This window comes from Rosa rugosa, chromosome 2 (genome assembly GCF_958449725.1).
Source record: "Rosa rugosa chromosome 2, drRosRugo1.1, whole genome shotgun sequence".
NCBI classification, from domain to species: Eukaryota; Viridiplantae; Streptophyta; class Magnoliopsida; order Rosales; family Rosaceae; genus Rosa; species Rosa rugosa.
In genome coordinates this window covers 23400245-23415368 of record NC_084821.1, presented here as the reverse complement: position 1 = coordinate 23415368, position 15124 = coordinate 23400245, and the positions used below count along the sequence as shown (strand labels likewise).

Sequence of the window (15124 nt, the reverse complement as noted above, 5' to 3'; positions counted from 1 at the left end):
GACGCTGAGGAATCAGGCGAACATGTGCTTGAGATCACTTTAGCAGCTTCGACACTAGCTAGTGGAAGAAGCTGTGTTCCTAGAGACCGAGGACCCCAATAGTAGAGGCTTCTTCATGAGCTTTACCAGACCAACACCACCAATGGTCCAGCACATGATGCCTTCTAGTTCCTCATCAGCAGTACACCATCGACCCCCTTCGTCAATCAAACCCTTTATGAGATTTTTCTTTCGTCTATTACTTGCTCTTTGATGGAAAAACTTTGTGTTTAAATCACCATCATGGAGCCAAAAAACTTTTGATTGTTGTCTCCAAAAGCTCTGCCCCTTCAGCAATAAGTCGTTTAGTCTAGCTTTAAGGAAACTCCGTTCCTCACTAGAAGGAGTTGAGAAAGAACAATAAAAAAAGTAGGCTAGTTGATCTCTGACTTTTTCTATTTCTTCTTTAAGCCTATTAGAGTGAGAGTGACTCCAACCCATCAACACATCCCTTGTATTTGTAATTTTGTTGCAAACGGTGGAAAAAGGGTCATTCCCAGTCCCACTGTTCCAACCCAATTCCACCATTTTTCTACACTCCTCCTCATGAAGCAAAGAGTCCTCAAACCGGAACCTCTTCCTCCTCCTTCTATGCTTAGCTCGAGCACATCTCACCTCAATCATGATGGGTAAGTGATCGGATTTGTTAGGCTTGAGATTAAGTGCCCTAGAGCATGGGAACAAATCAAACCATCCAGATGAAGCCAAGAACCTATCAAGCCTAACCTTCACCAACTAGTCACCTCGAACACCTGACCAGGTGAACATCGGACCGACCGCCTTGATGTCAGAGACAGAACAAAAATCAACCGCATCTTTAAAGCCATCCATTTGTTTATTGGACCTCACCAAGCCTCCCTCCTTCTCCCAACTAAAGAGTATTTCATTAAAATCCCCTCCCCCCAACAGCCAAGGTAAACCGCAACTCGAAACAAGGGATTTCAAAAGGGATCAAGTAAGATGTTTGTCTTCCACCTTTGGGTGCTCATACACACCCATAAATCTCCACCTCTTCGAATCTCCATCCTCACCCACAACAACATCAATATGATTTTGCGAGTAAGTGTTGAGTTTCACAGACATACCCTCAGTCCAAAGAAGTGCATGCAATTCCCCCAGACCTACTAACTCCTTTGTCACCTTTCTTCTTAACAAACTTACAAGAAACAGACTAACAACCACGCCACCCTAACTGTCTTTTGATACTTGTCATCTCATTTATTGTCAATCTAGTTTCACTTAAAAATAAAATACTGGGATGATTTAGGGTTACCAACCCTTTGAGCCCCTCAACTGTCCAAGGATTCCCAAGTCCTCGGCAGTTCCAGCGCAATATATTCATGGCTCGTGATGGGTCGAGTCCGGACCCATCACGGAGAGACGTTTTTGAGCACGTCCTTTGCTTGAAGTCTTCGACACCGAAACAACACCCTTACACTTCTTAAGAGAAAAACCCTTCTTTGCATCCTTCTCTTTCACTAGAGGGACATCCAACAAATTCTTTGTAGGCTTGGATGTCTTGGGAGACAAAACAGCCTCCACTTGCCTCCCACTTTCACCACTAGAAACCCTTGTCAAGGATTGAGCAGACGTGGCAGAACCCTTCTTTTCTGGAAAGTTCTAGAATCCGTCTCAGAAACACCACCTGCATGCAAAGTTGTAGCCTTCTTTTTTTGGAAGGTTCTAGAACTATACGTAATCAACTCCTTTTGGGACTTAGCTGCAAGATTTTTTTGAGAATTAAAGTCATCCCCCACAATATACTCCTCCATTTGCACACAACTTTAAGGAAGGCATTGAAAACTGATTCAACTCAGACCCCAAATTTGTCGCTGTCATCAATTGTGATTGCCGTGAATCCCCGATCCCCATCAAAGCTTTTGAGAAATTGTTACTTACCAAAATTGGGACCTCCCGCAGCTCCTCCACCGGCATCACCTCCCCCGGCGACACCATGCATTGCCGCTTCGACGGCGGACCCGTTTGAAATTCATCCTCCATAACTGTCTGGTCCACCTCCATTACAGATTCTCCTTTTTCAACTACTGGCATCTCTCCAGCCTCCTTCTCCGCCCTCGAACGAACTAGCCCAGATAACGGGAGATCCGGGGCCCTTATTGACCAACCCCGCCGCCGCTCAGGGTGGAGACCAAACCTACGACCACCAGTAGGCTCCGGCGACTGAACTTCTTCCCGATCAGACCGCTGCCGGAGCAGTAGCTCTTCCATTCTCTCCGCATTTAGATAGACATCGTATGTACCAATCCTGTTGAGTAAGAGGTTCGGCATCTCTCCAGAAGATTTATGGTTAGTCAATAATTTAGCGCCACCAAATCCAACTATATTTCCAAACACAACTATTTTAGTTCCCTTGAGAGAACCTCCGGTTCTGAACTTCAATATTCCAGATTCTCCACCCCCAGCTCCTGGTTTTCTTCCCACAATTTCTGTCGTAAAGCCAAATAACAGCACAAGGAGCTTGTATATAGCAGGGTCTGTTGTTGGGTTTTCACTACTGCTTTTAGCATTGATTGCATGTGTAGTTTTGTATAGGAGGGCCTTAAAGAAGTGGAAGACTGAGAAGTTGCACTCCTTTAATGCTAGAAGCTCTCCACTTTCAATTTCAACAGTCAGAAGTCCTCTCAAATCCAGTCTAACAGGTAGATCAAGCTCTCCAATGTCGACATGTTTATCTCCGGATATTCTTGCTGGATTAAAGTACTCTTTGTTCAACTACAGCATAGAAGAGATCAGGAAAGCAACAAGGGATTTCAATGAAGAGAACAAGACTGGTGCTCTAGTCTAAAGAGGGGTGATAACCAATGCTGAAGTTGGAGGGTGTTTCTTATGCAGAACAAGACTGGTGCTCTAGTCCTTGCCAGAATGGTAGGACCAGAAGTCGATCGTCACGTTTGGTAGAATATTTGTCCATCATTTAGTACTTTAATGTCATAAAATGAGTAGTAGTTAAGCACAGTATATAGTTATTAAAGTTTGTTTATAAGTGATTTTGCTCAAAATTTCTCTGATATCTTGTGGCTCACTGCATGGCTAAGGTTCTTTAGAAAAAGGCTACTGATCATGTAGTTAGTTTTCGTCATTATCACCATCACTTTATTAATTGTGTATATGTGTAGTACATTCATCAGTTGGTTAAAAGAGACGATTCATATAAGAATCCAAAGTTGGAGGATATAAATGGTTAGATTCCATTTGGTCACTGCTCACATCATGTCTGTTGTCTGAATAAGACTTATTTAACAATGTTTAGGTGCTCTATTATTTGCTGGTTAGAATCCTATTGGTCAGAGCTCACATTATATATTAGTTGTTAGATTGTTGGTTTCACTTGTTTGATACTTGCCTTCAAAATGTCAAGGTTTATAACTTTAAAAGATTTTTTTGGACCACCTTGATTACCAGAAGCTGAAAGGCACCATTGATTCTAGAATGAAGAATCTTGTTTGTGAACTGATTCATCTTAGTACTAGGCATAATTAATCTTTTGCTGATGAGTGGTAACAGAAGATGTTTATACTGAAGTCAAACTAGCTTATTGCGTTAGATTGATACAATATATCACACTCATTCGATATATTCTGAGCCAAACACTTAAACCTGATCACACTCATTCAATATATTCTGAGCCAAACACTTAAACCTGATTAATTAATTCATCATAATACATGGCCCTCCACTCTTGTATTTTCTAGTAATTCTCATTATTTCTGCTTTATTCTCTACGTACAGTACGTCAATATGAATTTTGCATGTAACATAAAAGATGTAAAAAGAAGCTAAAAAGGGTGTAAAAAGAAAGATCTGCTAGAGAAATCCTAATGAACATTATTTGTTTATATAGCCTAGTCTATGCATCCTTCGTCTTTTAGTGTCAAACCTTGCAATAAATGATAGATTGTGATGCTTGAGCCACAAAGTTCTAGGTATATTCAATTCTGATCCTGTGTACTGGGTTTATAAAGTTTCACCGAGCGCCTGTTTATCGGTTGTACTGGTCTTGCATTAGTTTCTGACTCCTGCAAAATCTTCCACATTAGTATTGCATATATATCAATGTTTTTATATGCATATGCAAATTAAATATTTTGCCAAATTGTTTGACTAGTTACGTTGCCAGATTCCGAATCAAGACCGTTAATTACATGATCCTGATTCATCAGTGCAGTATAACATGCAGCATATATGGCAAGAGATTATCACACTCTAGAGATCGAGTAGGTATTGAACTTACATCATGAACAGCTTTGCGGAGGAATTTGACCTGTTCTTTAGAGACAGTCTTCACCTGATGAGTTAAAATGAGATTCAGATCCAGTTTTCTCACTAAAAACTATAGAAACAAGTGGAAAGTGTAGGAAATTAAACCTCTCCAACAAGGGTCCATATGACATCTTGTGTGCAAGGAGGAGTTGTAAGAGAGCCTATATATCTGTAGTACTTTGTACTGACAGTTTTTATTTGCTTTGGATCAACCATACCAATCACTTTCTCTTCTTTACTGCTATCAGATAAGTCTTCCAAGTGGTCCATCATCTGAGCAGAAACAGAATCGATCAAGCACAACAAGCATAAGAGAGAGTGATAAAACTAAATGCAATAATATGGAGTCACATGCAGGTCGGATCATGAATGTAAGAATTTTATGATTACCCGTTTCAAAAATGGGTCAGGTTTTCCAATCTTATACAGGATTCCGATAACAGCGATGCTTGCATTTGGACTGTCATGAACCAGATGCGCCTCTAAATCAAACTGCTTGCCATTGATGGTGTGTTCAGAAGGTGAGTGCCAGTGGCATTGTCTGACTGTATACTGAGTTCCATTGATTGGAATGTATCCTGCATCAGCTTGCCATTTCAACTGCATCCACAAATTATAGAGATAGAATTAGAATTAGATTACACCAAATCCAACTTCAAGTGCTCCCTCTCTCTCTCGTTTTTTTCTTACCATCATATCATGGCCTCTATTCTTAAGAGTGGCATTGCAAGCCCTGTAGCTACCTTGAAGTGTCCCTAAATCTGAGACTACATCAACTCTGTCATCTAACAGATCGATCGGAGACTGCAACGATCCATTGTTACACATGCTCCATTCATGGCGTATCTTTCCCCATCTAGCTGGCCCCTTCTCACTGTCGTCGTCATAACTAAACTCCATCTGATCCTCTGGACCATCAACAATAAGAAACATGTAAATGTATGGTTAGATCTAATTAAGGGCATGAGGTATTTGGAAGTACTAGTTAAGGAATATTTAAAGTGACAAATCCAGTGATCAAATCCCACCATAAATTAATAAATATATATGAGATTATAACATCTTAACCTCCAAGTAACTCAAACCATCTTTTTATATCCCTTCATCCAGATGCACTCTAAAATTGATAATAACCATATAAGTAGGTTTTCATGGACATGGAGTACGTACTACTCTATAAAGTAAACTCATTAGAAGGAATTCATAAATCCAAGGACACTCTAATCAAAACATGCTATTACATAGCAAATATTTCCTTCTGTGCGTTCTTAAAATATACAGATCATGAATAATAATAATAATAAAATGTTTCATATCCACCATATAGTAGATCATATATGCTTGCCCTCACCAACTTCATCATGTTCATCATGTGAGGTTGCTTGGTATGAATGCAAAACAAGAACAATGCTGCAAACCAAAACTAATAGGCTGGGTAGCTTCAACATTTTTGAGCTGCGATCAAGCTGCACTGGGAGCATATGATCATATGGACGATAGCTTTATATATATAGAGGATAGCATATCACTAATTCACTATATATATCAGCCTCTGTTGTAGTATGAACGCAGAAAACGATGACATACCCTTTTTCTAAATTTCATCGTACGGGACCGGCCATGACTAGACTCATGTAAAATAGTGATGATATACTTCTGTTTGAGCCCAAAAGTAATTTTGGCAATGTCCTTTAGTGGACCTAGCGCAGCGGGCCGATACCTGCGGCCCAAAAATAAGCCTACTAGGGTTTGAGTTACAGCTTCGCCCATTCCGGGATCCGTGAGGAGAACGAAACCTTATTGGAATCAAGATTAGGAAACTTCAATCAATAATCCTTCTACAACAAGGAGCAGTCGAAACCCTAGGTATATATACTAGGTTTCGAGGACAGAAGAAGACCTCGCTCTCTGATATCAATCAATCCTAGCGATTACTAAGCCTCCCCGGAGCAAACCTTCAACCCTGTTGAAACCCGGTGACCGCAATCCAGTCCCAGTCTCCCCAGGAGCCGACTGCTAGCATCACCAGACCAACCCGGCGACCGTACTTCCAGTCCCAGTCTCCCCAGGAGCCGACTGCGAGCGCAACCGCCACCGTTACTACCAGCGAAGCAAGGGTAACGCCCTCGCAACCCAGCGAAGCTAAAGATACGTTTTAGCAAACCCCGTGCTTTCTCAAGATTTCCCAGTGATTGCTCTGCTCAACCTACAACGTTGAGTATCGATTTTGGTGACCGAAGAGATCACACCCAAAGTCCTTATCCGTAAGGCAAAAGTCCTTTTCCGAAAGGCTAGAGAAGAACCCTGTGACGAGGTTGGTGCTCTCCTCGTCCACAGCGCTTGAAGAAGAAGTCAGGTCAAGGGACTACCCCAACGACTGCACCCCGCGGTGCTGGCACGCCTGCGCAATCACACGTTCAAAAGAGACAGTTTGCAAGCCAACTGGTTTTGGAGCCAAACATTTTGGCACGCCCAGTGGGACCAGACTAGTGTTTCTTCGTGAACGTTAGCCATTGGGAAATCAAGCGAAAACCCTTACCGAAAGGTTTACGCTAACTGCTCAAAACACAAGACCTCCAGTTACAAACCGCACCCTCGCGAGGATTGTCGTGGTCTGTCTGAAGAACAAGTAATTCAAAGATTCTCTCTTCATCCCCAATTCTCCGATATGTCGACTGAACAGGGAGAGAGTCACTCGACCGCTACTGAGGGTCAGACTGGCACTATTAACCAGGCCAACGAGCCGGTTGACACTGTCGCCACCTCCAACGCAGCGACAAGTAGAGAAAGAGAGGCTTTTGTTGCAAAGCCTGTGCCAGAAGGAGCTACCCCCGAGGTCGCGTTCGCGATCATCCGGGAGAATATTGAAAATCATAGCAGGTGGCTAGCTGCTGATTTGGCAAGGGAAAACGCGAGAGCAGATCGGATCATACGCGAGGCGGACCAGCGCATACGCGAAATAGACCAGCGTCTTTCCCGACAGGCAGAGGAGACTAAACAGCAAATCACACAGACTGAAAATACTTTGATGGCTCATGCTTCAGTTATCGCAGAGGAGCAAAACCAGCGCTACAAGGGGATCATGGATGCTATTGCGAATCAAACCAAGCAAACAGCGTCAGATATGGCAGGTCTTCGCAAGGATGGAGCAAATCTCGCAACCGAGGTGGCCATGCAAAGAGCCGAGTTGAACCAAGCTAAAGAGGTGTTGAACAAGACGTTAGGAGATCCCAACGCTATCCTTGGTTCCCTTGGCCAACCATCTGGTTCAAGTAAATATGTGCCGCCAAACCAGCGGGAAAAGGTTAGCAGCAGTACCGCTATACCTGCCGCGACCGCTGCTACCACTCAGTTGAGAGGTAAGGAACAGGCCCTGGTTATTGGCGGCAGCAAGGAAAGAACCACACTGTCAGGTGGACAGACCGCCGGACAGAAACAGCAGGCATCGAAAGGCACTGGAACTCTGTCCGATCCCGCTGTGTTCATTCAGTACGATAGTGATGGAGCAGAAAATGTATATCAAGAGTTGCCAGGAAGCTACTACGGGATTGACCAAGCTGGCAACCCGGTTAAGATAACAGCTCTGTCAAAGGAGATGCCCATGCCGACCGTGACTCTACAGCAGCCGGTTACAACTCGCGTTGTACAGGTGGGAGAGAGAGCAACAACAAATACCATCCAAGCTATACCATTGCAAGCTGCTGCCCGCCAGAATGTGGCGACACCTCCTCCTCCTGGTCCTGAGTACGTGAGACGTGATGAGGTGGAAGAAATGATCCGTTTGGCCAATCCCAGGGCCCAGATGGATGGGGTCTATGAGGGACCTTTCCCGCCGCATATAATGCTCGCGCCTTTCCCGAGGGGCTATAAGAATATCATATTTTCTACTTTTTCAGGGGAAGACACTGAGAATGCGATAACTCACTTGGCCAGGTTCAAGGTGCAATGTGGCCAGTACCAGAATGATGACATCCTCAAGTGCAGGATCTTTGGCACCTCTCTCTCTGGAGCTGCATTTAGGTGGTTTTCCAAACTCCGACCAGGAACAGTGGCGGATTGGCCTGCGATGGAAAAGCTCTTTCGAGAAACTTTTGGGGCCATTGAGCCTGAGGTGGATTTGGCTTCTCTCACACAGATGGCCCAGCAGCCTACTGAGTCCGCCGTCGCATACCTTCAACGTTTCCAGATTCAGAAGGCCAAACTGAACGTGGTCCTGCCTGAGAAAGAATTGATCAAGTTGGCGATCAAGGGATTGGAACCTCGTCAGCGAAAGAAGCAACACGGCAGCATGATCCAGTCAATGGGAGAGCTTATCACAGAAGTAGGCAGCTTTGAACATCTTCTCAGGGAAACTGATGCGAGGAAGAATGCGTCCAAAGGGACATACGTGCCAGGCAAGCATCGCACAGTTGCGGCCATGCATTACCAGCCAGCTACCTATGACCCTTATTACCATCATAATGAAGAAGAGTTGTTGCTGGAAGAAGATGAAGAAGAGGATTCTGACATTGCTGCTTATGAATTGACCGGGAAGAAGAATCCAGCCTTGAAACAATTGAAAATCTCCAAGGAACCTGTCAAGCTCAAATCAGTGGCCTTCACCAAACCTGAGTTCGCGACGTATACATATGATGCCAACAAGGCACACGAGATCCTAGATGAGATGATCGCCGCGAAGATGGTGAAGACCGACTTTGGACCTTTCCCTCGACCAAATCAGCTGAAAGGAAAGAAGTATTGTAAATTCCATAACTTGTGGAACCATAATACAGCTGACTGTGTGAAGCTCAAGGACCAGATTCAGGTATGGCTCAATAACGGTAGTCTTCAAGTGGAAGCTCCAGTAACTGCGGCAGCGCTTGTTGACCTAAACCCTTTTCCTGATACTGGGATCAACATGGTCGACGTGAACTGGACCAAACAGAACCAGAGGAAACCAACCCTGGATTTGAACGCAAAGGGGCGAGAAGGAGAGCCTAACGAGGCCCCTGCCCAGAAGAAAGCTAAACCGTTTGGTCAAGCCTCACCTGTAGTGTTGTGCTCGCGATGCAAAGAAGAGTGTGGTATCCAAGTGTCGCACGAAGAGACCGAGCAGACATTTCGTTTTGGCTCACTCCCGCCCGTCAAGTGGGCCTCGCCATCGCGAAACTATCAGCCTTCCAGTCCGAGAGAAAGGAAGGAGATGGGGTCACCGACATCACCAAAAGACTCCAATCTGTTCAAGAAACTGAGGGCAGCTACGGATGATCGAGAGACAGATCAGAAGGCTGCAAACAAGCACAAAGATATTCTGACCAAACCCTACATACCACCTGCTTCAACCACTACCATCAAGGAGGGGAAGTGGTACACCAGGGAAAAGGGGAAGGCAGTGGAGATAAGTCCTTCCAGAAAGAGGAAACTGCAGCGTAGGTTTGGAGAAGCCAAGCGCGCGCTAGAGGCTTTAGACCAGGGCCTAATCAAACCCTCACAATTGGTCAAATCGCCTGAGCAGTATCAAAAGGAAATGGAAGCACTTGCTGCCAAGCCATTAGTGGCCCCTCGCAGTTTACGAAAACGAGTAGGCCCAGCAACAGGGGCATCTGAGCCCAGTGTTTTTTGCAGAATTACTAAAGCGAGAACACCTCCACTAGCCAGAAAGGAGCGCTCGCCGTGCAGGCGACCGCATGTCAGGCGCCGTTTGTCGCGCGAGGAGCCGGAGGCTAAACCCTCCGTTTTCGAGAGACTGGGGGGCAAGGATAGGACTACTGATGCTTTACAGTGGAAACCTAAGAAAGTCCAGAGTGCAGTGGTTGCTCCCTTAGAGGCGGACGTTGCTAAGAAACCCAAGTCAGTTTCCTCTGAGCAAGCTCCCGTGGTTCAAGAGCCTGAGCAGTGTGAGGTAAAAGGCCTCATTGCAGAATCCTTAGTAGACAGGTTGGCTAAACAGTTCAACACGGATATCCCTGTCAACGAACCCAAGCTCAACCTGGAGGACGACATAGCTGAATTAGACACGTCCTGTAATATGGTTTATGTGCTCCCAGCGCGGTATGCAATACCGGTCGCTGCTCAGGAATGCGTAGACGCGGAGGAATATAATACACAGCCCCTGCAGGTCACGTCCGCGGTCACAACACCGGTAGAAGACACTGTCTTTCTGGAAACAGAGGACGCCAACAGTAAAGAATTCTTCATGAGCTTCACTAGGCCAACGCCTGCTATGGTTCAGCATATGCGACCTTTATACATCACGGCAGACGTTGGCGGTACTAAAGTTAGCAAGATCATGGTTGATACTGGAGCTGCTGTTAATGTCATTACTACTAGGACCATGCACCTGCTTGGAATCAAGAAGGAGAAGATCCAGTCCACGTCTCTCACTCTCAAGAACTTCGCGGGGACTATAACAAAGACCTTGGGATTACTTTTCTTGCGTATCAAGGTAGGTCCAGCAGAGGGAGTTTATGCTTTCTTTGTGACAGATTGCTATGCGGCCTACAGCGCTATCCTGGGAAGGGACTGGATTCACCGGAGCTACTGTGTTCCGTCATCCCTTCACCAGGAACTTATTATGTGGAACAGGGAAACGGATAAAGCGGAGGTGATCAAAGCGGATCCTCGTCCATTCCCAGTATCTGCAAACTATGTAGATGCCAGGTACTATTTGGAGCCTATCGCTCCCTTGCAAGTCAGTGGCATCGATAACAAAGGTCGCCCTACAGGGGTGACGGCTTCTGAACTGGCACAGTGGGGGCTTACGCTCGCAAAAGAAGGCTTGGAAAGGCCCGGCCACGCTGTGCCTAAACCCTTGAACGATTAATGGATTACGACCTTCCAGAAGAAGGGATAGAGGCCCTCCACTCGTTGTATGAACGACTATCATCATATTTAGTGGAAAGAGAGGCCTATGATCGAATCGCGACCTTAGAAACTGTCAATGAAGAAATCTCTGATCAGGAACACGAAGACGAGATCGAAATTCAGCTAGCTCCGGCAGCGCTGGATGATACACCTCCTAAGGTCAAAGACCCTACCGAGAGGGTTAATCTTGGACCAGCAGATGAGCCTATGGAAGTGGCTATCAGCGCTTACTTGGAGCCTAGCGAAAAGCAGAGGCTTATTGAGCTATTATTGGAGTTCAAAGATTGCTTTGCAGAGAAATATGAAGATATGCCTGGCCTGTCACAGGACTTGGTTTGCCATCAGCTTCCAACACTCACTGACAAGAGGCCTGTGAAGCAAGAGCCGCGAAGAATGAATTCAGAAACTCAAGTCCTCGTCAAGGAGGAAGTCGAGAAAATGCATAAATCAGGCATTATCAGGGTGGCCAAATATAATCAGTGGCTCTCCAATATAGTGCCAGTTCGCAAGAAGAATGGTAAGATGCAGGTCTGCGTGGACTACAGAGACCTAAATCTCGCGACACCTAAAGATGTCTACCCCATGCCGGTGGCGGATATGTTGGTCGACGCCGTAGCGGGCCACGAATTATTATCTTTTATGGACGGCACCGCGGGATATCACCAAATTCCAGTCGCCGAGGAGGACAGACATAAGACCGCGTTTAGATGTCCGGGGTTCGCGGGCGTTTTCGAGTATGTGGTTATGCCTTTTGGGTTGAAGAATGCTGGGGCCACTTATCAAAGAGCCATGAACCTGATCTTCCACGATATCCTTGGAAAGATTTTGGAGGTTTATATCGATGATGTGGTGGTGAAGTCCAAGAAGAAAGGGGATCATATCACAGACCTCAGGAAAGTCTTCGAGCGCATGCGACTACACCAACTCAAGATGAATCCTGCCAAATGCGTGTTTGGAGTTCAAGCAGGAGACTTCCTAGGGTTCGTTGTCCATCAGAGGGGCATTGAGGTCCCTGAAGACAAGGCGAGCGCAGTCATCAACGCATCTCCGCCACGCACGAAGAAAGAGCTGCAGCGTCTGCTCGGTAAAATCAATTTTTTGAGACGCTTTATCTCTAATTCTGCAGGTAAGATCCAGCCTTTTTCTCCTCTGTTGAAGCTACAGGGCCAGAGCGAGTTCGTCTGGGAGCATAAGCACCAAGAGGCTTTTGATAAAATCAAGGCCTACCTGGCGAGCCCACCAGTGCTCGTTCCTCCTAGGGTTGGATTCCCATTAAAACTATATATTTCAGCTGCTGAGGCCTCCTTGGCAGCCTGCTTGCACAAGACGATGAGGACGGTGTCGAACATGCCATATTTTATCTTAGTAGGACACTCACAGACTGCGAGACGAGATACACTCCGATGGAAAAGCTGTGTCTCACATTGTACTTCTCAGCATGCAAGCTGCGCCACTACATGTTATCCTTTACCACTTGCATCATCGCTCAGACTGACTTGGTCAAGTACATGCTGTCGCGGCCTATTCTGCGCGGCCGCATTGGCAAATGGGTTTTGGCTTTATCTGAATTCTCGCTCCAATACGTGCCACAAAAGGCAGTAAAGGGACAGGCTATCGCGGACTTCCTAGCACACCACCCTACCTTGGACGTCCCCATAGTGAAGGAGTTGGAGATAGCCGCGATGACCATAACTCGGCCAGATTTAGCGCGCATCCCAGAATACGCTATTCGGTATCAAGCCACAGTCTCCTTGCAGCCCTGGATCCTATACTTTGATGGATCACGGACGGAAAAGTTAGCAGGGGCAGGGATTGTTCTGGAGAATCCAGCGGGCGATCGTTTTTCTTATTCTTTCCAGTTGGAGTTCAAATGTACAAACAATCAAGCAGAATATGAGGCCCTTATCATTGGCCTAGAGGTTCTGCTCGAGCTGGGAGTAAGAGACGTTCAGGTACACGGCGACTCTTTGCTTATAATCAACCAACTCCACGGAAAGTACAAGTGTGAAAGCTTTTTGCTTATACCCTATTTGCATCGCGCCATTGAACTTCTGGATCAATTCGATGAGGCGGATTTGGAGCACATACCTCGTGAGCGCAACTTTGCGGCCAATGAGCTCGCTCAATTGGCTACAGGCATTACATTGAAGTATGGCGTTCGCGAGCGCATTCTGAAAGTCGAGCGCCGCACGCTACCTTCGTGGCTCGCGCGGCCTGACCCACCGGATGATCCAGTCGTCGCGGTGCTCGAACCTATTGACGTCGATTGGCGCGTTCCGCTGATTGAGTACCTCAAGCAACCAGATCCTACAGCAGACAGGAAGACTCGCTTTCTTGCCCTGAATTATTTCCTCAGAGGTGACGAGTTGCGATGACGTGGGGAAGATGGCATCGATTTTCGTTGCGTCTATGGCCGTGAGGCAAAACGGTTAATGCGTGAGGCGCACACGGGAGTGTGTGGAGCCCATCAGGCTGGCCCCAAGATGCGTTGGCTGATCAGAAGACATGGGTTTTATTGGCCCAGCATTTTGAAAGATTGTATCGCGTTCGCGAAAGGATGCCAAGACTGTCAGGCGCACGGTCCAGTGCAGCATGTCCCCAATATCCCCATGCAACCCATTATTAAACCTTGGCCTGCACGAGGCTGGGCTCTAGATTTGATTGGGATGATTCACCCTCACTCCTCGCTCCAGCATAAGTTCATCATTGTAGCCACTGATTTCTTCACGAAATGGGTTGAAGCTGAACCTTTGAAGGAAGCTTCCGGCGGTACCATTCGCCAGTTTATCTTTCAGAATATTGTTTGCAGGTTTGGCATCCCAGAAGTGTTGGTCTCAGACAGGGGGGCAGCATTTATGGGCGGTGAGGTAGAGAAGCTTGTTGATGACTTGGGCATCCAGTTCGTCCACAGCACTCCCTATTATGCTCAATCGAATGGTCAAGCAGAGGCCAGTAACAAGATTATTATCACCTTGCTCAAGAAGATGCTCGTTGAGAACCCTAGACAGTGGCACAATACGTTGTATGAGACCTTATGGGCCTATCGTACATCCAAGAGGAATCCCACTGCTACAACCCCCTGTGCTCTCATGTTCGGGCATGATGCGGTTTTACCTTTGGAACTCAACGTCCAGTCTTTGCGCGTCCAAGATCAGCATCATTTGATTGGGGAAGATTATATTCAGGCGATGTGGCAAGAGCACGAGGATCTCAGCGAGCAGCGCTTAGCAGCTTTGGATAACTTGATCATGGAAAAGCAACGGATCGCTCGCGCCTATGACAAGCGGACGTGTGGCCGTAGTTACAAGGAGGGTGACTTGGTTTGGAAAGCTGTTTTGCCTCTTGGTGAGAAATTGACCGGTCGCGGTAAATGGACTCCGCGCTGGGAGGGACCCTTCGTTGTTCATCGCATCCTGGAGCGCGGGGCCTTTCACCTCAAAGATTTGGATGGCGACCTCCACCGTAATCCCATTAACGGGCGTTTCCTGAAGAAATACTACCCTAGTGTTTGGGAGTTTGACGATCCCCCGGATCCACCTTCTTTCCCGACAGGGGGGCAACCTTAGTCTCCCCAGGTTCGCTTCATCCCTACTCAGGCCTTTTCCGTGGCCTTCGTATCCTGTGCTTGCTTCACCTACGCATACTAGGGGGGCAACACTCCATACATTCAGGCCTTATTTGGGGCTTGATTTTTGCTTTATTTTTGGTAAACAATTTCAAATTTCTTGTTATTGTTGTCAAATGCATGTAATGGCCTATACCTGAGGCCTTTATTTTATACATTGATTTGCAAAATAAAGAATGTTAAAGACTTTCAATCATAAAGTGGCTTTGCGGCCAAGAGCAGTACAATGTGCAAATCAAGAAAATTACATTTGCGGTTTACAAAGCCAGAAGTGGCTTAGAATAGAAACCGTAAAGTTACAGATCCACCAAGAGTTTCTGGATCTAGTGGCAGCGA

At 46.2% G+C, this 15124-nt stretch overlaps 1 protein-coding gene across 1 annotated transcript; it reads right to left on the bottom strand.

Moving 5' to 3' along the window:
* Positions 1-3677: 3677 nt before the first annotated feature.
* Positions 3678-5819, bottom strand: LOC133733702 (alpha carbonic anhydrase 7-like). Its single transcript, XM_062161344.1, has 6 exons — positions 5672-5819; positions 5011-5228; positions 4711-4920; positions 4426-4593; positions 4292-4345; positions 3678-4076 (listed from the first exon to the last, which is right to left on the bottom strand). The coding sequence occupies exons 1-6, from the start codon at positions 5799-5801 to the stop codon at positions 3990-3992; spliced, it is 867 nt and encodes a 288-aa protein (XP_062017328.1). The 5' UTR covers positions 5802-5819; the 3' UTR covers positions 3678-3989.
* Positions 5820-15124: the final 9305 nt, after the last annotated feature.